The sequence below is a fragment of the Solea senegalensis genome, linkage group LG17 (genome assembly GCF_019176455.1).
Source record: "Solea senegalensis isolate Sse05_10M linkage group LG17, IFAPA_SoseM_1, whole genome shotgun sequence".
NCBI classification, from domain to species: Eukaryota; Metazoa; Chordata; class Actinopteri; order Pleuronectiformes; family Soleidae; genus Solea; species Solea senegalensis.
The window spans coordinates 9580012-9603269 of NC_058037.1; the positions used below are offsets into that span (position 1 = coordinate 9580012).

The 23258-nt window shown below is 40.5% G+C and overlaps 1 protein-coding gene across 6 annotated transcripts; it reads right to left on the reverse strand.

Annotated features, from left to right (window-relative positions):
* Positions 1-2: 2 nt before the first annotated feature.
* Positions 3-22022, reverse strand: map7b (microtubule-associated protein 7b). Of its 6 annotated transcripts, XM_044048773.1 has the most exons (19): positions 17118-18325; positions 11463-11627; positions 11258-11335; positions 10148-10311; positions 9593-9710; positions 8573-8683; positions 7820-7915; positions 6313-6432; positions 5175-5350; positions 4159-4292; positions 3722-3960; positions 3483-3633; positions 3226-3385; positions 3023-3127; positions 2870-2920; positions 2743-2776; positions 2490-2604; positions 2199-2380; positions 3-1526 (listed from the first exon to the last, which is right to left on the reverse strand). In XM_044048773.1, the coding sequence occupies exons 1-19, from the start codon at positions 17284-17286 to the stop codon at positions 1516-1518; spliced, it is 2379 nt and encodes a 792-aa protein (XP_043904708.1). In that variant the 5' UTR covers positions 17287-18325; the 3' UTR covers positions 3-1515. The 6 variants fall into 6 exon arrangements, 1 of the variants encoding a protein (XP_043904708.1); XR_006362105.1 differs by lacking the exons at positions 3-1526; positions 2199-2380; positions 17118-18325 and adding exons at positions 9115-9216; positions 21928-22022 and having other exon boundaries at positions 2601-2625; positions 3023-3385; XR_006362101.1 differs by lacking the exons at positions 3-1526; positions 2199-2380 and adding an exon at positions 9115-9216 and having other exon boundaries at positions 2601-2625; positions 3023-3385; positions 5175-5326; positions 17118-18540.
* Between the last annotated feature and the right edge of the window lie 1236 nt (positions 22023-23258).

Consider the following 23258-nt stretch of genomic DNA (forward strand, 5'->3'; position numbering starts at 1 on the left):
AGTAGGTAATCAATTCAAAAAGTTTAATTTTTCTTTTCAAACAGTACAGCTGAACTGTTGTACAAAGATTTCAGATTTACAGCGGTTCAAAGATCTTGTCCTCTGAAGTAAAGGGCTTGTTACTTCTCAAGTCCTCATGGTCAGTCTTAGTAAAATATAAACATTTATACATCAATTATATAGCTATGTGTAATATTCTAAATGCAAGATGTTTTGCTCGTGTTACAGCAGTGATTCGCAAGCTACGCCAAGTTGCCGTGTTGATAACAGCATTCCATAGCAGCACTTCAAAACCAACACGTTTCATTTGAAGTTACATTTCGATTGTGCTGTTGCAAATCTTTGAGAACTAAATGCCAAGTTTGCTGAGAATTGTGTGAAAAGTGAGGCTCATGCCAGCGTAAATGTGTTGGGCTCCAGTGTTTCACTTTAATCCCCGTCACAGTGGAAAGCTGTAGTACAGATTCAGTTATGAAACATTACAGCTCACGACTGACAGAAATGAAGAAAAAGGGAGCTCACGCAGAGTTTCAGTGTGTGGCCAGACTATCAAAGCTCAGACAGGGAATGCATATTTTAATTTAAAGTGAAACTAAGTACAGATGAGTTCTTCCCACAATGTGGTAAGGCAAAGGAACTTCAGAATTAGCAGCATTTATTCATTAACAAAAAAAGGGGATGTGACTTAGTTAAGGATGCTTTTTTTTTATCTCATTCTCAACAGAAAGTAAAGACAGGAAGATGAGGACAAGACAAAAACGCATTTCAAATTTACAGCAATTAAAACAACAAACAAACAGTAGTTTACACCCTAATTCTCAGTTGTTTGAGAAAAAAGCATTTTTCATTAGGTCATTATTTAACTTAAACTCCATGATACTGCTGCTGCCGTCTCATCCAAAGAATAACCTCTAGTTTCAAACACTGATGACACAGTGACGTGAACCTTTCCTGTACTGTAGTCTTTATACAACGATCATACAATGACATCAATCCTTCATCCCATCTCTTCTATGTCATTTCAATAGAGATGTTAAAACATTCCAGTTAAAGGGAAAACACACATTAATGAAACCTAATGTACGTGAACCTGTGGTACTGATTCACACACACTTCAAGTATTATGACTAATCTCTTTTTTTATTACCATTAGTCCTTCTCACACACTTATACATACACATGCACACGGTCAAAAGAAATGTCTGTTGTCCACTGCTGACTTCAGAATCGGGTGTAAGAAGTGTAAACGTGGTCAGAGACAGAACGTTTACCTGTTCCACAGAGAGTGTGTTGAAGAGAAAAGTAACTTCTGCTCTCACTGGAGAGGATTCAGTTTCATCTTTGGAGACGCCATCTTTGGGACGTGGCTGTGGTGCTCTGCTGTTTTTGGGCGGGCAAGATAATAAACCTCCAATTGTTGCAGGTCCCTCCTTTGATTCAGTGCAGCTGCTCCGTGTTCCTCCACCTTTCTTCCTGTCTCACTAGGTGTAGAATCATCTTGGGTCACACGATGACTCAGGCGACATCTAAACACAGAAGGCGGACAAACAAATAACATCAGTTGCAGTGAAAACTGGGGTAGAAAAGGGATCTAGAAACCTTCTACCTTGTTAAAATTGCACTTACACTGTAGCATATCAGTGATGCCATGTTTTGAACAAAACATGGATTTTAAACCTGGTAAAAACCCATGGACCATATAAAAAACTGCATGTTTGCAAGGTGAGTCTCACCAAGGAGTAACAATTCATTGTATAGCCACCAGGGGGCAATACTGCTGGTTGCAAAAGGCAGTCAATTTATATGGAGTCAACAGGAACAAGCCTACTTCATTTAATACGGTCAGGAAACTGGTGGCTTCTGCAGCTAGTTTCAGCTATTCAACAAGAACATGATGTCCATTTAGTCATTTATGTACCAATTTAGAGCAAAATAGATATTAAAGCACGGCAAAAATAAGTGGACGCAAGTGTGACGACTAAAACTGACATCTTTGAACTTCCAGTTTCAAAAACTGACATGAAAAGCCAGGGTCCATCCTTGACGCGGACAAACTACAACTGTTTAGGAGCTCAGTAACTGTCCTAAGTGATAAGAAGTACCAACTCTATCACATTTATTATGTTTGATGATCACAGCAGTCGACCACAGGGGAGGACAAAGAAGCAGAGGAGAAGTAGAGGTAGAAGCTCATTGACCTGGACCCTGCTGAGCTGATATATCCTCTATTCCAGTCAAAGGTTTGAGGAGACCGTTCTCCCTGAAGGCTATGACAGGAACTCTCTCCTCCTGCTGAATGTGCTGCTCCTCCTCTCCCTCGGGAGGAGACAACCTGGAATGTGAAGGCAGGACAATCACCTCCTCAAACTCCCCATTCTCCCTGGAAAAAAAGAAAAAAAAACAGTTATGGAATAGAAGTTTCTAAAAACGTTCTTTTAAGCCACAATAAACCACAATGTGACATTTGTGATGCAGGCCTACAGCTGTACCTCTGCTCAGGAAGGCTCAGTGCTGCAGTGCTGGGGTTTGTGTTGGGCTCAGGTTGCCGACTGTTGCTGTTGCTGTTGCTGTTGCTGCTGCTGCTGTGTAAAGGTGACACTGTCACTGCAGATGGAGCAGGAGCAGCTGATGATGACAAGAGACCAACACAGTTGTCAGATACAGCCATCATGGACACAAGTACAGAAGCTACTCCTGATCTTTTTAATTCTAAGACTGCACACAGGGATGACGCTTAATTACCTGTGTTGTCTCCATTCCTGCTTGGAATAACTTTCTAGAATTGGGGAAACAAGGAAAAGAGACTGAACACTGAAAAACAACAGACTCTCCAGAGTTGGTGAGAAGCCACATTTCTCCGCGTCTTTACCTTCTCTGCTGTGTCTGAACGTCTTGTCCTCTTCATGATCTCCTCCAGACGCTGGCGATTAGAAAAAAAAACGCGTTTTACATGCACTGCACATGAGGAGAATTATTAAAGAATTAATGATAATGATGCGTGTGAGAATTGAACACGTTTCACCTTCTTTCTCTCCAGTCGTTCAGCCTCCTCTTTCTGGAAGTGTTTCTCTCTCTGCTGCCGCAGCCGCTCTGCCTCCTCTCTCTGTCGAGACTCTTCTTCCTCTTTCTAACCAACAGACATTCAGACGCACTCATTATATATTGTCAGATCAACAGATTATTCCGGTGAATTAGAAGTTTCTTTCCCTGTATAGTCCCTCTAACCTGTTTCTCTGCCTCCTCTCTCTCTTTTTGAAGTCTCTCTTCCTCCACCTTCCTCTCCTCCTCCTCCCTCCTTCTTTTCTCCTCCTCCTGCCGCTGAGCCTCCTCCTCTCTCTTCGCTCGCTCCTCGGCCTTTCGGCGAGCGATCTCCTCTCTCGCCAACCTGTGCGGACACACGCGTGGTGCAAAGACAACGCTGCACATAAACACACCTTCATCATCATCCGCCTGCTCTGTAAAGATCCTGCAGATACTCTTACCTTGCTTGCTCCTCTTGTAGCCTGCGTTCTTCTTCCTCGCGTTCCCTCTGCTCACGGGCCAGCCGCCGTTTCTCAGCGAGGATGCGACTCGCCTCCTCTGGATCTGTGGTGCCTGCTGAAGGCTTCTGTGATGGAGGACTGCTTATGTTCTCTGAAAGGCATTAAGTCAAATTTATGAAAAATGAATGAAATGACTGATCCATGCTGCGTGCTTATGCTTAATCAGAGTGGCGACTGACCGCTGGATGCTGCTGCTGTTGTCTGCTCATTTGATGTCCTGTTCTGACCCAGTGGCTGAGGTCGAGGCTCAGGAGGGCTGAGGACCCTTTCTTGCTCCTTCTCTTGGGCTCTGGTGGGAGTCGGGGAGCGGGGACTGTCGGGTGTGATTCTTACAGGACGAAGGTTACCCGTGTCTTCTGCCCCGGGGGACTTAAGCAGCTTGGGGGTTGGAGGACGCACTGGTGTCTTCTGCGGAGGCCTGTGGGCAAGAAGAAAGGCTGCAATTTGCTACAAGCGTTGATACCAATGTCATTCTCTTACTAATGGGCATTTGTCACAGTTAAAAAGCACAAAAACTGATCAAAGAGTTAAACCCAGTTCCTGTTCTGAATAAACCATAGTTACAATGTCACAAATCTGCTTATGTCCCTGAGCAGTTGTCAAAAACTTCTCCTACCTGCCAGGAGAGGGTGCTGTCACTTTCTTTTTGCCTAGCGATGAGGAGTGTTTGTTGGGAGGAACCATCATAATGGGGGCCAGTGGCAGTGAAAGGTTGCTCCATGACTTCCTGACGTTATCGCGGTCCTTTCGCTGTTGGTGGAGGAGAAACCACTGATTAATAATGATGATTCTGTGTCACTTAACCAGGAGGAAAGTTAATAACTGACATAACATCACTGAGGTAGCATTGTCCATAGCAATACATAGTAATCAGGTGGTTGAGACATTGTCGAGGTCCAGGTGCCCTAACTGGCGACAGCAGCAGCAGATGACGATGAGTAAAAGGATTAGACTCAAACACAACCTTGCTTTGACAACATGTAATCTCTGACCAGCCGAGTTTAACAAAAAACCCTCTCATCTTAATATCCGTTACTTGAAATTAAAGAGGAAAAGTGAAATTAACACTGCAGACATAAACACTGAAATAAAAGATAATATAACACATGTTACATCACACAAATGACTGCATTGTATTTGGTATGAATGGAAAACAGGATATGAATATATCAATAATAGCAAATACATCAAGAAAATGTTTGTTCATCGTTGAAAAATAGCAATGAATACAAAGGCATGTGCACAAGCACCTGTTTTAGGATTCAAACACATTGATAGTATCACTCCTTGGACATTTTTATAATATACATTTTAGTATAAATATTACTATTAAAGCTGCTGTAACACTATTCACTAGATCAGTGATTCACAAACCTAGAAATTCTGTGGCTAAACTGTGATTAAATATCAATAAAAGTATCAGATTTCAGACAGAGCCTATAATAAACCAAATAAATGCAAACAATTTGATGGTAATTTGAAGCTCAGTTGCTGCAGTAAAAGAGAATAAACTTTTTTATCGACCTCTTAAAACACACCTGCAATACCTTCATAGCCCACCAGGTGACTGCAGATCACACTGTTCTAGATAACCAGCCAATGACACATGTGCCAGTTAGTGTCATGAGTTACCTGTGTGGTTCCGGTCGTCCTCCTGCGTGGGGTGGTGGTGGAGGAGGATGAGGCCGTCTCCCTGCTGAGGTTCCTGTCATGGCTGCGGCAGTGAGGCAGCGGCTGAGCCTGCAGAACCTTGAAGGACACGGAGCCCATCGGGTGGCAAGACACTGAGCGAGGACACACAGGCATGGCTATGTGATGCATGAGGTGGGAGGTTTTTGGGCACAGATTTGCGGAGGGTAATGGACCAAAGACAATGTGGGGATTTATGACACAAAGGAGGGGGTATTTGATAATCAGAAGCAAGAGAGACAGGAAGGAGAAGGATGTCAAAGGAATTAATAAAAGAGAAGCCGAGGGGTTTGGGAAAACCAGCGAAGGTACGGTGTTGGTGAAAACAGAGGAGAAAGAACATATTAGATTTACTGATTGGAAGAACAGCTGCAAACACTTTTCGACAATCAATGAAGGATGAATGTGTGTTTTTTTTTTAAAGAAAACGTATAGTATGGATGATCAGAAATGGAGAAAAAGAAAAACTAACAACATATACAATCTTAAAAGAAGATATACATCTTTTATTTTGTGCTTGTCTTATACCTGTTGTAAGCAACCCCAGTGCAGGAAGCATTTCTACTTAGTCATTCATGCAAAAGTACAATTACCAGACTCAACACCACACACAACTGACAACTGAACTTAATACGAAACAGGTGCATTTGCACATAAGTGCAGAAAAGAGTGAAGTAACAGCTGTAATTGTGTTGCATGTTAGTGTGAGTAAAGTTGATGAGGAGAGAACGATTATACAGAATAAACACAAAAGACAAAAACAGGCTATTCTGAGTTTCTGGGAAACAACAATATGCTCAAAATCACGATGTAGTGCTTGACCCCACAACTCAGCTAAAGCTGACCTTCAGGGAAACAAAGAATGGCAACTGTATGAGAATGCTTTCTTAATAGCTTACTGTGTGTGTGTGTGTGCCTGTCACAGGGTGGTGAGTTAAGTTTCAGACAGTATAATGCTTTAAGCCTGACCAAATCTGATTAAAATATGTTAGAGCACTATGAGCAGTGACTTATAGTTCAGAGTGTTTTGGTGAGTCACTCGCACACATTATAACGATGGGTCCCTAGTGAGGGATGTTACCTGCTTGCTCTCCAGACAGACTCATGGCACTGCGACTGCGGGCCAGGTAGGAGTGTGTCGGCTGCTGCAGGCGATTCACCACGTTGCTTTCCCACGGCGTCAGCGGGAGGCGACGCGGGCCTGGACGCACATGACACATTTGAGGTTCGACAACAGCTAAAGCTTCTTTTTTTTTTTACCTCCCACTTATTATTATAAGAAATCAGCCAAAGCAGATGATAATCGATGCTTTAATGTAATAATTTTTTTACTGTAGCTGTTTCCAGTTGCTTCCCTTGCATTGGACAACCGTGTAGGCGACGGCTTAAGAGACGTCTTAAAACATGCACAGGCTGTTTTGTTACACCTACACCTGCATGCACCACCACAGCATAAAGTGAAGCCCAGACCGAAGACAAGCACAGAGGATAATTGCATCTGTAATTTAAACTTTTAAATGAATCCAGCAAATTATTCAAAAAGCATTTAAAGTTTTTAAAGCAAGTAACTTAAAATATTGTGGATACACACTTTACATAGCAGAATGGAAAATGATACGGTAATAATATTGCAATTCAGATTTGATATAATGGTAATAACATCTGCTGAAGTTATTCCCAGCTTGGTAATAACAATGGTAATAATGAGCATCAGTGTAATATCTTCACATGAAAGCGTTTGTGAATCAAAATTGATTTATTACCATATTATAATCCTCCTTTATCTCCCACACACACTTGATTACACGGTTATTACCATCATATTAAGTCCCAATTACAAAATTATTACCATATGGTTACTGTATTGCATTGTAAGGTGTTACCAGTATTGGTCCATGCAGAGTCCCTAGCACCTGGGTAGGAATCATGCAATGATTAAATAATCCTTATGATATCCTGATTTGCCACTTAAAAAACATAGGAGAGTTTCTAAGGCAAAACATGCAGTGTTGCTTGCTCTGCTAATCATGCAGAGTAGAAAGAGGCTGCAGGGATCGCAGTGAGCAGAGATACAACTGGGCTGGAAACTGAATCTCTAACATACACTGCTCTGTACTAAAGCAGAAGGAAATACGGTCAGTGTCGTTCTCACAGTGTCATTTTATTTACATGTCTGTGGAAATGTGGGTGCCAAATTTTCAGCTGGGATAAAAAAATTGTTCCCACAAAAACAAAAAGATTATCCCACAGAGGATTAGAGAAAGAGGGTCACGCTAGAGGTCTTGATCCCTCTGATGAAACACACAAGGGCAAACACATTACTGTACTGTACTACAGTATGTTCTGTTAGCAGAGTGTGGACATTTAAAATCATCTGAGATCACATCAATGAATAGATCAAGGCGTTAACATCAAAGGTGAGGCAGCTAAAATGTTTTCTATTAAATGGCTGGTTCAGCCACACAACGTTCACATCTATTATTATTATATAAACAGGTTCCAGCCCGTGATCTGTTTGCTGTGCAACCAAGTTTATAGCATATACAAAAATGAACGACTAATTGACAAAAAAGATTCCCAGGAAACACCTGTGCCTTTCTGCGGGGGGGTCTTTCCCTGGTGCAGGCGGAGTTTGGACTGAGCTTTGTTAATGACAGGAGAGGAGGCTGTTCTCATCTGTAAGCCTGTCAGCAACATGAGAATACATGACTAGGTGTTCAATGAAAAGACATGTGTGTGTGTGTGTGTATGTGTATGTATATGTATATATATATATATATATATATATATATATATATATATATATATATATATATATATATATATATATGTGTGTGTATATATATATATATATATATATACATATTCATTTACTAAGGAATTGACTGATATTTTGAGAATAGTTTTTATTTTATTAATAGATGTGAGGGTAAGTTTGCTTGGCTGTCCAGTGGTAACAAATCCAACCTAACGGTACCTCGAAAGTTCACGTACTGACACATTATATTTTATTAAGTGGTTTTTGGAGTTAAAATTCAGATATAACGCATCATTTAATTAGCTGTCGAGGTGCTGGTAGGTCATTCTGGGACAGTGGATAGTGGTAAATTGTTACCCCAGTTTCTTTATTTGAGCTAAGCTAGTTGGCTTCTTCTTCATGTTTACTATTTAGCCATGCTTGCAAAAGTGCTTTCTTTCCCCTGAACTTAAAAGAAAACAAAAGTGGTTACAAGATTAAAGACATACTTCATTTCCACAAATGGAACCAAACACAGACCACCACATGTGAATAATGTCATGAATAGTGTTTGTTATTTGTGTGCAACATTCATTGTCATTACCTCTGTCTGGTGAGTGCAGGAGTGTAGCAGAGGAATAGGAGAGGCGCTTGGTAATGACGGGGTCTGCGTGTTTGGATAAGTTCACTGTGGACACTGACCGTCTGTCACCATCTAACAACAAGGAGCAACATGATAAAAGTAAATGAATGGCATACCATTAAAGTCAGGCACTTCAAGACAGACAGACGGGGAGAAAGGCAGCTGGAGACGGGATTCACTCACAGAAGGGTTAATCAATTCTAATTAAATGACATTAAACATGAAAAACTACAAATATGTTGTTAGAAATTATATCAAATATAATATTTAATATTAAATATATGGGTCATTTTTCTATTTAATGTTTAACAAAAAAAAAGTCTTACAATATAACTTCTAGTCACAAAGAGGATTACTACATTCTAAATTCTAATGGTGCTATTCACACTGGTCTACATTTACACTAATGCCACTGTGCTAAAACAAAGGTGCTGCACAGCTGCAGTGCTACAGTGAGCAGTCTAACACTAGCCAGCTAACTGGCACACTGCTATAATATTCACATTGGGAGGTCAATCCATATCTGCGGTAGAGACTGAAAGCACTCTGCATGTGCTCCAGTCCAGCAAGGTCGAGTGGATAGAGGAAAGCCGACTCGACAAAACCTGGACCAGGAGGTGGAAGGACAATGGCAGAGAAACAAAGAGCAGAGGAGGGAGATCCGAGAGCGAGGAAGAGGAAGAGAGAGAGACAGGGAGAGGTTGAGTTTGAGAATGGGGGAAACAGAGGAAGAAAGAAAGGGAGGGAGAGGCAGAAAGGTAGAGCAGGGTGTGAGTCAGCAGTAACAATAAAGGGCAGAGGATCTGAAACGTTCAAATATAAAAACAGCTGAACAAAAGTGACACGCAGATGCAGGCGGACATATTTACACGACAGTCATGCATCAGAGAGCGGAAAGCACTTCTTTCTAATTCTAACTCCACCTGTGTTTGACACACACAGTGGTAGTCTGTTGTTAAGATGTGTGATGCGTTCAAGTACCGGCTGGTGTGTTGGGAGTGTTTGCGTACAGAGCCCCTCCCCATGACCAGCGATTGGGCTTCTGACTGGTTTTCTGGCTTCTCTCCAATGTCCGACGAATCACTGCTTCATGACGAACCTTTGGTCAAAAAAAAAAAAAAGAATAACAGCATCATCACATAAAAGAGTGATGCATGTTATGATAATGCCCTGAATTGTTTGTTGTGTGCCAGTTTTACCTTATCAGACGACACTTAAGATAACACTTAAGATGAAAGCAAAACCCCGCTCTGCATCTTACATTTACTGTAAAGTGTGTAGCATCCAGGAAATTAAGACATTCTCAGGGCTGCTGCAAAGCCCTGAATTCTTGGCAGTTTCAACATTTTTAAAATACTCCAAAAATGAACAGTAAATAACTCTTGTGAGGTTTTCAGGATCTGACCTTGTGAAGACATCAGAATTCTGTTGTGGGTTTTTGAAACAGTGTGCATGGACGATTGTGTCTGTGTGTTGATATGAGGCATAAATAGATCTGCCTGCACAGATTTGTGAACACGATGCGTCGCTCTGTACCCTGTCCTCCTCCAGTTTCTGCCGCCGTTTCTCGTCGACGGCGATCCGTCTCTTCTCCTCCTTTAACCTCTGCTCCTCCAGCCTCCTCCTCCTTTCCTCCAGGTGTTTCTCATAGTGCTGCCTGGCTCGCTCCTCACGTGCCTGCCACTGGACCTCCTTGATAGCTGAGGCATAATGGGGACATGGGCATATAGTCGATAAAGATTTGATGCACATTTACCTGAGCCCAGTATGCGCAATCACATGTGTGCACGCGCACACACACACACATACACACACACACAGGCTTATAGCAGCAGAGTAAAGGGTCAGCTGAACACCATGTGACCAAGCTTTAGCTCTCAACACAAAGCAAATCCCTCAGTCCTTCAGCTGGGGCCAGAGGTACACCACTGTACAACACTAACACAGTTTATATTGGGACGAAACAAAAATGATCGTGTTAGTCCAACTAAAAGCAGACTCCTAAAATACATGTAAACATGACTGAAACTGCACTAAATCACATTTCTCAAAGTTGGACTAACTCACCCAGCCAATGTGAGTTGAGCTACTACTGAATGTATATTTCAGTTTTGACTTTTTTGGACACAGATTTTATGCTCCGTCTTTTTGAAGAACTGGATATTTTCAATGACCAGCTGCATGCTAAACTGAAAACCTAAAACCAACAAGCTGGGACAAGGGCAATGGTCCAACTGAACAGTGTCGTCGAGCTACAACTGCGGCTCAACTTAAATGTGTATGGAAACGAGTGACAACATACAACCAGGAACAGGCTACAACTCTCTAAACCCCACCTGTGGTACATCATTCACTCTCAATACGCTCCTAAAATCTGTCCCATGGCCCAACATGTTACATAACATGGGTGCCATGGTTACCGGGGTGACCCGGCTTAGGCCAGGACTTTATGTAACAACCAGAGAAACAAACCCTACAAACCAAGTTCAGTAGTGATATATGCTGTGGGGGAAAAAAACAAAAAAACACCAAGTGAGTGGTGCATCTAAATACCCCCATTTATAGACTGGTTACACACTGATGTAGAGTCTACACACACACAAACACCACCACCACCTCCACTACCACACACACAGTTAAACACACCATTCTGTTTCTCACGCTCCTCACGACGCTCACGGGCCAGCCTCTGTCTCTCGTCAATCTTGTTGAAGAGCAATGAGTCTGCAGCACAAACAACAATTAAAGAGCAGGACAAACTGTGTTTAAAACTGGTGAATACAGACAAAATCCTATTTTATTTTATGTCTTTTGTTTACCTCTGTTAAACCTGTAAACCAGAGCGACTTACCCAGTTTGGTAGCAGCATTGTTACTAGGGCTGGTGGTGGTGTGGCTATGGATTGAAGCAGGGATTGAGGTCGGGCTGGGAGTGTAGATCTGTCCAGAGCCCGAGGAACCCGGACGGGCAGCTGATGACACCGTGCCATCCTCTGATTTATACTGGGAGTAAGAAACTGAAAGGAAAACAAAGCATTGTTGAAGTTTCCTGAACCGGAACAAAAGGTATCATCACACACATCTGACAAGACTTACTTATCTTTGTGTATATATTGTGAAATCACTGTGACCTTACGAATACGAATAATTTCCATGTCCAAGTCAATGTTTGTGGCACATTTTCTAGAAATTATTCAAAGTTTTACACTGACCTTGAAATTTGATCACAAAAATTAAATTAGTTAAGCCCCGAGTTCAAGTTAAAGATTGTGATCAGATGATTCACTCTGCTCACAACATGAAGTGACGGTGACCTTGGTCTTTGACCACCAAAATCAGTTAATCCTTGAGATTCTTCCGTTCAAGTTCTGTGTCGAATTTAAAGAGATTCATGCTAAAATGTTCCTGAGATATCACTTTACAAGAATGGAAGGACAAACAAATGGACATCCTGAAAACTGATGCTTCAGGCCAGGACTTTCACCAGTGTGGAGGCATAAAAACAATGAAAATAGAAGCTGCACAAGACAAACTATGGTAAAAAAATGGATAGATCAGTTTCTATATTTCCAAACAAACAGAATGGGGTGAAAAAACATAAACTGCATCTCCTGTATTCTTAATCGTTCCCAGTGTGTTGCCCCATTTTCAACTCATCTCATACTAGGCTATTGATTGATGGCACTGCAAGGCTCAGGGTGACTCAGCAATTTCAGGTCAGCCTCCTGGACACACAGACAGAGAGCTTAACATGGGCTTTGTGCAGAAACAGATGGACCTGTCGCAAACCTGCCAAAATTAAAACATGCACACACTTTTGTGCTGTGAAGAAGACAAACGCAATTAGTCAAGGACAAACCATCAAATATTAGGAAAACTTTCTGACATGACTATACGATGAATCCAACATGGAGCAACAAACAGTCCATAGTAACCGATACACACAGTTGTACACAGTACACAGTTATATAACCGTTTTATACACCATACTGCTCCTCATTGCATGCAGTGATGTGGAGTCTCCACAGAGACAAATCTGTCCCAGAAAGCTGAAGACCAATTTAAATCAGCCACTCTGACCTAGACTACACTGACAAATTAAGACAGATTGACTCTACCTGAAATAGCACAAGGCACACAGTCTATTCTGTCTCTGTTTTTCTTTATCTCCAATATGTTAGATGCAAGGGTCAAGTGTGTGGATAGGTACGGTTTGAGCAAAATGTGTTGAATCCAAGATATCAGTCTGGATTAGAGCTGCAACTAACGATTATTTTCATAATCAATTCATCTGTCGATTATTTTCTCGATTAATCGTTTGGTCCATAAAATATTAGAAAACCTTAAAAAATGTTGATCAGTGTTCGTCAAACCTGGAAATGATGATGTTCTCAAATGTCTTGTTTTGTCCACAAACCAAAATGATTAACTTTTAAGAATTTCTTTGTTATCCAGAGCAAAGAAATTAAGAAAATACTCACATTTAAGAAGCTTAAATGTCGGAAATATTGTTTTAATCATGAAAAAAGCTTTGAACCGATTAATCGATTATCAAAATAGTTGTAGTAACCGATTAATAATCAATTAATTGTTTCAGCTCTCGTCTGGATGAGCTTTATCTATGGATTGGACAATGCAGTGGGTCACAATGCAAAGGACTACTGATGCTGACATCTCAGTGTCTGATAGCATGGGGTTCATGTTCGAGGTCTTGTGGTCACTAGAGGGTATGTCTCGAAGGGTAAGAGGATGATTTGGTGGCACAAAGGAGACCCACACAATATTGAGCTGTGGTTGTGGCTGATCAGTGTACAGTATCAAAAATAAAATACCGTTGGATTAGATAAAGTCTATGAGGGAGTAACCGCATTTGTGTTGCTCTTCCTGACAAAATAAAAACAAGCTGTTACTCATGTTAACTCAAGGACAATTTGCTAGCTCAGTCCTGGCTTTCATCTGTGAACAGATTTTGCTCAGTCATGGGGATTTTGTGGGAAATGCATTATCCTTTTCACCTACTTCTACACTTGTGGTTTGTGATGCTCCAGAAAATTATATAAATGCAAACTGTTGGTGCCGTTTCCACCCTATTATATTCATCATAGTCATATGATGAAAGACATGAGGTTACAGCTGCAAAGGTATTTCCTGCCACAGTTTGTGAGGTAGGTATAGAGGAGTGCAATCAGTATTAACAAGCCTTCCCTGCCTCAGGTGCACCACTTTTGGAACTGGTTTCATAATGGCTATTGTTATAAACAGCAAAGGTTTGGCTGGGCCAGGTTACAATAATATGAAGTCGGTCTGATCCTTCCCCTAAAATCATTTTATGCAAACAAAGGATTTGCTCAATGAGAGACTCTAAGAGATGAGGATTATGTCATGCAGACAAATATTGAAATAGGAATTGGCTTGGTGAATAGGCTCCAATAACATAAGCGAGATGAACTCTGGATGAGAGGTCACATGGCCATTAAAAAGGACAAAGTAGGGAGCTTGTAAAATGCTAGATAACTTCTGGGAGAATGATGTAGTAGACACTGTAACAGGCCGAGTACGTAACTTCAGTCATGTGGTGACAGGGAAAGTACTGCATTACTTCATTTCATTTGACAGCTTAAACTGGAGCAACCCAATGAAAAGAGCTTGGATAACTCTCAGTCACACAAAAAGAGAATTATTTCTTTCCTGTGAAAAGCCTGGAAGAAAACAAGAGGGAGAAAAATATGAGTAGAAAAAAAAATATCCTATTGCATTTACAATAAAAGATGATTCACAATTATTTTTTCATTTTTACACCTAGTTCCATATTGACTGGCTGTTAGGATTCTTATGAGAAACTTGGTTCCGTGGAGGAATGATGAATATGATGAATAAAGCAGCAATGAAGGTGTATGCATTATGTGTAAATCAGAGTAGATCTGTTATTGTCCATATTCACATTAATATTTTACAGTGTAAATAAGGGCAAGATGCCCCCATTATACTAATAAGCCTTTTTCACAGTAGCCATTTTAATGTATTCAATCGAATAAATAATAAATAAAGACCCAGCCCACCTGTTGCCATGTTTTTGTAAGCTCTACCCTAATATTTTCAAAATTGTATACTGAACATAATTTATATGTTTGGCTCTAATCTGGCAAAACATATAAATTATGAAAAGCAGTCCTTCAAAGGCATTTAAGGATGTAAAATCTCTGTACTGGGTTAACAATAGGGACTTTGATCCCTCAGTAATCATCATTTCAAGTGTGCTGGTGTATAAAGTAAAAGATACTTACAAATTGCACTCTAATTTACTACCGCCCTGCACCCGTTAATTAATGTTGATTCAGAAATGACACCTGCACAAGCCATTACCTGGGTTTTGGTTCATGATTCCAGGAGAGAAAGATGCAAGATAAGATCACAGTCCATGGTGCACTGAGGGGTCAGTGGCGAGGGAGAAAGAGCAAAGGATGAAAATCCACCCGAAATTTAAGAGTTACCAGAGTAAAGGCAGGAAGCGAGAAAGAGGTAGAGGTCAGTTGTCAGTGTCACTGATGTTGAGAACTGACTGTGTGAGACAGGTTTTGGTGTCCCCACCCCCCCATCCTTTTGTCACTGTGTGTATATGTGTGTGTTTATAAAAGAGTGATACAGGAGGAGAGTGTGACTGTTTAATCTGGCCCTCCCTCCCTTCACGTTGGCGCACATGCCTGCTCCCCACCCCCAATCTATCTACATTCAGATTACATGGTCAGAGCTAGTGATTAATGCTGTGCTGTCTGGGGCCAGTGGGTAGGACGCAAGCAAGCTGTGTGTCTCCTGCCTTCACTGCAGCCTGCATGAGAGGATTAGCCTCCGCTAATGCTAAGCTAAACGCTAAGATCCAGCCAGCACAGGCCTTTCAGGACTGGATAACAGGTGCAAAAGTGGTGGCTGCTAATGACACATGAGGCTGCATTCATGGCAGACAGCACTTTCAGGTTTTAATTATGCTAAAAAGCGAGTGTCATCATTCACTACAGCATTGGATGCCACTAATAATAGAAACTGGTGCCATCAACTATTGAAATGTTGTCCTGGTTTTTGATGATATTTTGAGCGGGTGTAATATTTATTAAAATAAAGACTTAACAACCTGGCATTGATAATAGTTAATCTGTACACAAAGTTGATTTAAAATAACAGACAAGGGCATGACAGAGGATGGGCCTTCTTGACTGACAATTGTCAGTCACAACTCGACCTCATGTCCATCCAAATGTACTGCAAAGATGATTTATACACCCAAACTTTGTTATCTAGAAGCACATAGCAAGTTCACTGATTTAGTGAAGATGACACAATTCTTGAGGAATCAAAATGAGCAATGTAACTTTTCTACACACCATGAATGAAGCTTGTTCCATGCATAAAACCCAGTAACTCCTCATAATAAAGAAGTGACAAAAAGTCATCAAACAGTATTAAACTTCAAGGGCCTCTGAGCATATCACTTTTCAGCTGAGCAGTGGAATCATATCCAGTTAGAAGGAACAAGAAAAGCTCATTTCATTTTCTTTGTTCATTCAGTTGTTCATCCATGAATGTCTAAAAGTTCCGGTTATTCTGTAATACCAACCATAAACCATTGCTCATAGGCTTTTTCTCCCACTCTGTTCTGTACTTAGCCTTAAGACCAGGAGGTAATTCAAACAGAAACAGGTTCCTGAGTCCACCCCTCTCTTTTTCTATAGGTTGTTCTGGAAGACATGGTAAAGGAAATAGAAAGTGAATGTATTGCTTATTTATACCAGCTGTGACTCGCTGTCCAGCAGACTGACTGATCTGCTTACTGATGCATTAAAGCCCCATACACGTGTGAAGTGGTGAACTGCACATTCACTCATCTGTTGTCCTTGTGTTGACCTAATCATGCCTTGTCAGCTGCTTTCCTAATACAAACAAACAAACCCACACATCATCACTGTGCTTCCTCATCAGACCTGACAGACACCTGTCCCTGGAAATCTGAGTGTCTGCATATACACAAATAGCAAGCAGACAAGCAACACACAGCCAAGGAACCTAGCAATTTATAATACTTTTCTTACTATCCAATACTTATTCTCTTTGATTAACATCCTAAGGCTGGACAATAATTCAATAACCAATGACATCACAATGTATGTATGTAATGTTATGTTTATGCATTACCCAAATACCCATATCATTACTTTAGATATTTGTTGTTTTCTCTCCAAAAAACAATTAACTGGTTTCTTCAACTTTGATTCAGGTGCAAAATCCATCTTTAATTATCAGACATTTATTGTGATATTTATTGATATAAACTGATTTGAAAATCTTTTATTGGGATACTGTTTCTGGACAAATTGCCCGACCCTAATACACACACACGCAAGTTATCCACTACTATGTCCAAAAAAAGCACGCAAACACGTACAAACTGCCCAAGGTACCAAAACATATGCATCCCCTGTGTTCTCCACTGTCAGTTTCACCCTTATACCCCATACCTTTTTTCTTCCTTTTGCAAGCACCTCTCCGCTTCCGTCCCTCGTCTTCCTCAGTGATGGTGAAGAGTGCCGGGATGGCTGAGCGGCTGCCTCCCTTGTTCAGCTTCCACTTGCCCTGTGAGCATCCGCCTGTACATCCTCCTTTTCCTCTTCCTTTACTCTCTGGCATCACCTACACTATTGCTAACCCTTGAGCTCTTGGCTAACTCACCCACCCTCCTGCCCATCCCAACCTCCTGAGGTGAGCAGTGACGGGAAGCAGGTCAGTGATGGACCAGAGATGATGGTGGATGACGAGGTCACCTTACTAAGAGCCTTGCTCTCAGAGAGGATGGAGAGTGCAATCGGCTAATAGCTGACACTAAAAGCTTATTTCTTCCGACCACACATTGCAGCTCTGTATCTGACGGCAGACAGGAAGAGGGAATGGGAAGGACAGAACAAACACAGTTGGAGAGATGGAAGAAACGAAATGTGGCAGAGTGAAAGGTTTGAAGGTAAAGATGATGGACAAATAATTGGGTAGAGTGTGATGCTCAAGGAGAGAATGAATGAGACAAACAGAGAAGCTCACTGTGCCACGTCCATACTGGCTGTGATGGTAGTGCCTGCCTGGCATAGAGAGGGAAAGAGGAAGAAAGACAGCGAGAGTGCGACAGAGTGAGGATGAGCTCTTTTACTCTGGGCTTAGAAAAGAAGACTTAATCCACAAGACTGGCGCGGTGGAGAGCTGGGAGGATTGCACTTCTCCTGACTCCCTCACTCCTTATGAGATGCTGCTGCTGCTGCTGCTGACACTACTGTTGCTGCAGTGCCACTCTCCATCCTCAATGCTCTGTGGTTACATCCTATTCTATAGATACAAACTGTCATCACAGAATTTCATCACTCAGGCACACATTTAACTATGGTGGCACAATTGTTAAAATATTCAGTGGGAATCCAGAGGTGGAACATGAGCCGGTACCAGTAAAGGGTTTCCTTAACAACAGTAGCACATGGACCAATGACGCAGTGGGAGAGTGGAAGCCAGAGAGCACGCACACACAAACACACACACACTACAGCAGTATCCGTAGAGGGGGTGTGTCCACAAAGCACATGGTATATGTCTCCGCCTTATTCCTCTCTTAAAGTGCCACCACAGTTGTACAGTAAATATGGAAATCCACTGGTTTATACCCAACATGTCCTTAAAGGGAGGGTGACACAAATATAGGACACATGTTAACAGTAAATCGGGAGAACACTACATTAGTGGTGAAATTGTTCAATTAAACACAAAACACCGACCAGCATTTCTTCACCAGCATGAGCTTTTGCTACTTCTCTGTGATTTATAACATTGGAAATGTTCTAAAACACATATGTCGCTTTTACCATTGCACGTAACAATTATTTCATTGATCAAATAAACATTAATCTAATTTGAATTATATGCAAATATGGCTGGTTATTCAGAAGTGGGAAAATTGACACATTAGAAGACAGGTGCCATAGAAAGGGAGGGAAATGATCTCAGCTATTGGAGGTCTGTTCATTAACAACACAAACACCGGCCTGAACAACCTTTACTCGTGGTGTGAGCTTGCGTACGCTTATCTCACATCCACCAGAGCAAATACACACAGAGATTAAACAACCAGCATGACAGCTGGAAATCATAAAGCCACATAAAAGCTATGGCTCGTAACATCAGGGAGACTAAAGTATTCGAGACAAAGCATCCGACTGTCTCCTTTTCTCAAATGCATTACATATAGTTGGCCTTACATGTGCAAAATAATAGAAAAACATACTATTTACATATAACAATAAAGAGATATTTAATATATAGAGGACTTCAGGAAAACACTTACTGCCTCATCTCCCCAGGGTGCACATGTTGTTCAAACACACACATATTCATCCAAGAGCAATCTGATCTTTGTCCCTGCAGGATAGAGTAATCCTACACTCAGACTTTAACCAGATAGGCTTGGCAACACACCCTTCTCACACCTATTCAATGTGTGCAAGACACAGAAATGGGAACAAATGAACCTGTTTGACTACAGTTAGAAATTATAAAGTATATATACTGTACATTATTACGTCTACATTTCCTGCTATTTTCAAAAAAACATAGACTAGACTATTTTACAATTAATACACGTTGTCGTTTGGCTGCAGCCCCTAAATAACTAGATCTGTGACTGCTTTGAGTTACTTGAAACTGAATTATTTTCAAAGCAGAAGCTCAGACGTTCTGACCTTTTCAGATTTAGGAATGTATCAGCTGATTAATGGCAACTTTTAATAATCCAGTCGTGTTTGTATAATTATGTTAATAATAACATCCCTGGGATTAGTTTAAAACCGGTTTTCAGCACACGTCACGGTTAGGGTTATGTGCACAGGATGACCCAATTGTGAGGACCAAACATCTCAGCCTTCCAGGTGAGTCAACAATATCATGGTGCTACAGCAGGTGTAAAGGCAGTGCTTTTCACTAATAGGACACAAGAGTACCATTTTACTGTGAAGATGTACAGAGACTGAGGGCTCAATACAGATCACACCTCAAGACCAATGAGCTGACGAAAAAGAAACTGGCTTTATGCCAAAAATGTTACAACCAAAAGTGGACGTGGAGGGAGTGTTACAGATTAGATTTAGTAGAATTTAAAGTGAAACAAGCAATAATGGGAAAACCCAAAGGTAAACGATAATTGTGGGGATAGATATGAGGAACGAGACTAATGACCAGGGTACAAAGACAAGTGTAAAAGCCGTATGTATTTTCGAGAGTATAATTCCTTTTAAACTACACTTGCTGATGAAAACTGAGTTTGAAGCCGACCCAATTGACTATATGCACAGCCTCTTCATGGTTTTCAACAAAACAGCCCAACTATTTCCAGTAAACTGACAGCCAACAATGCAGAGATTACCAAGAGCATTTAGTGAGGAATTATAGAATTTCATGGAGGCTGTGCACAGCAGTGCTCCACTTTTGTCCCCTCACAACGCTTCAATTTGAATCGCCTTTGTCACTTTAAGCCACATCGAACGTCGCTAACATTGCTAACAACTTAAAAAGTCCAAGTTTCCCTTGAACGACAACTGCCCCGAAGGTAAAAGAGCTGGCTTATATTTAGTGGACGTTGTAAGTGACACCTTGTCAAACAGCTGGATTCCCCTGCGGTTATAACTATTCACAATTTTTAAACTAATGAGTAAAACATGTCACGGTGGAGCTATTTCTAAACTGTGATGTTTCTAGAAAGAAGGAAAGAAAAACTGCCTGACATGTTCTTTAACCATTCCTTCTACTTCTGTGACCCTTATTAGCCTAATACAACATGCCAAGAGAAAACAACATTTGCATTTCCTGCACAAGAGAGAGAAAAAGCCACTAAATTAAGTTGAATTCATGAACTCAACCATTGAGCTCATATTTCTGAATCTGAACAGTCACCAATTTCAACTGCTAATTCCAATGGAAAGGAGAATAAGTGGTGTTGTTTTTACCTGTTTTTTTCATGCATATTCAAAATACCTTTCGATCTATCGCTACTGAGGTAATTAGGTTTGACAAATGTGTTGTAAAGTGGACATCCTCAATACTGACCACATTTAATCAGAGTGATAAAGTTCAGCTTTGAAAGTATCTAAAGTAATAATGCCACATTAATTTGGACATTAACAGTCTGCTGCACTGCACTGATGATTAGGACAGGTTAAATGTTAATAGCCATTAATTGCAAGTCATGAAATCATATTTTTAGGTCCAGACATACCAGATGAAAGCCCCTCCAAATGGGGTTTAAAACACAGTAAAGGATAACATTTGTTATTCTATTCATGCTTTCAAAGACAAATGTGGACAAACCAGAAAATGTTATCCTGAAAGTCTGAAAAAGCACTTAGTGGTGAACATCAATAACAGCTGATGGAAAACACCTGTGGTGTCATCATTAACTGGAGGTGTGGCCAGAGGTGAAACGTTCAAATACACCTGTAATTTTAAACCCCTTAAGAAATGTAAACTAGGCCAGTTAAAATGCAGTACTGAATTACAATAACAGTTTTTGTTTTATTTTATGTTATTATATTTAGTTTAAGTTTGTTTGTACTGTGGAAGCAATGCACTATGTACTATTTTAGAAAACAAAGAATATGGAACATTTGTACACAAGGCCTAACAAGACTTTTGAATACGACACAATTTTTTAAAGCTACATGAGCTGTCATTTACAGTCGACACCATTAGGAGTTCACACAGGTGTCCGGTTACACTACGTTATGGAAAAGTTAAGGAAAATAGCAAACCAGGCAAAAAGTCAACAATTACACGGATAAAAAGATGAGGGGGAATAATACTGTTTGTAAAAGCCAGATAAATAAGTCACAGTTCCTTTTAGCCTCTGCTCAGTCACATGAATTCACCTGTCACATCAAGTAAAGGAGCGTTTCGACAAAATGTCAGCAACAGGTGTCAGGGCAAGCACGAGATGAGCTCGAAATGACCATAAACAACGTCAACAAAGGTAAAACTAAAACTGTATTTACATGATTTAAAGTCCGTGTCGAGTTTATATATACGCGAAACCACCGGGTGAGTGAGTCGGTTGATCGTTAATCCCGCTCCCGTGACCAACCGGCTCCGAGGACTTGAGTTTCTCTCGCTCTGTATTTCAGCGTTCAAACCACCAACAAACATGACAGGAAGTTCACTTACTGACAAGTTACCGCGTCGTTCCGTCTTCGTCTATTTTCAAACAAAAGTTTGTCCAAGTAAAGTTTCCCGAGTGTGTCAACAACTCACCTTGGGACCCGGGAGGAGATGAGTCGCTGCCATCCTGGTCCGCCATGTCTCCTGACGTGACGTCACCTGAGAGGGATCAGAGACAGGAACCTGCAGCAGCAGCGGGACTGATCCTGACCGCAGGCCGGACACCGGCCCTCCCTCCACGGTCAGGTGGGAGGACGACGACGCGGGCCAACACCAACACCAACATTCATGCTGGACAAATGACACGTAAAAGCTACAATACTGTGCACAGTTAAGTGGAAAAACTATAAAAACTTTAGAAACGATACAAATTATTGTAAACTAAAAGGTAAATAAATGAGATAATGAATACAAAATAAAAACTTAAGAATATTTATTATAACTGACCACAAGAGCTCAATTCTATTGACCTCTAAAGACTAGTTTGGGTCTCAGGTCCATTTAAAGGTATTGTGCTGACATCTACTGGCAGTTAGACTACAACAGTAATGTGAAGTCAGTTGACTATTAATTTGGTATCTGAGCAAGATCAATAACAATGTGTGTGTTTTCTAGATAGAAGATAGAGTTACATAGAATCTCTCAATTATGAGATACTTTATCAAATGATGAATTAGTATCTCATTATAATGACTTAGAATCTCATCATTGTGATATACTATTTCAAATTAGGACTTAATATCTCATAATTATGACTTAGTTTCTTTACTACATTTTAGGTATTAAGAGAAGACAGTAAAAAATCAATATACTGTATTTGCTGTTTAAAAAAGCACAAATGTTTACTTTTTTATTGACAATCATGAGAAGTCTTTATCAAATCAATGTTATGGCAAATAAATCTTACTGAGGCGTGATATTTTACAGTTCAACCATAACCATGGTATTATGAATACAGTATTGTACTGTATAAATACAATGAAAATAAAAGCATGACCAAACACATGATGAACTTCAAAAAAAAACATAAATGTACTTCTTTTCTGCAAAGTAAACACCTTTGTAAATGTTGTACTGATACCCATTTTAAACATAGAATAAATAAGAAATAATGACAAAGTTTCCCATTGCAAAATAATAATAATATCTGCATATTGGTAAATATACAGGAAATGCTGATACTAATATGTAATATGTTTTATTGGCCACTAATACAAATAAAACTTCCAGGCTGTCTTTCAAACACACAAAAGTGCAAACCTACAACATAAAAAGATGTAACAAACAGGCATATGGAAAAACTAAAGAACACACCTTTTCACTGCAAACTCTCCATTCATTTTGTATTCTGTATTATTACATTCTACCAGCAGATGGAGCTATCTTCACACGTTCAAAATATTTGACTCATTAAAACTACATTC

Excerpts from the sequence above, each read along its gene's own strand:
- map7b (XM_044048773.1), bottom strand. The coding sequence starts at position 17,286 with ATGCCAGAGAGTAAAGGAAGAGGAAAAGGAGGATGTACAGGCGGATGC. Across the intron at positions 4,293-5,174 it reads GGACGACCGGAACCACACAG|CGAAAGGACCGCGATAACGT; the intron begins GTAACTCATGAC and ends CTCCACCAACAG. Across the intron at positions 3,634-3,721 it reads AACAGCAGCAGCATCCAGCG|AGAACATAAGCAGTCCTCCA; the intron begins GTCAGTCGCCAC and ends AATGCCTTTCAG.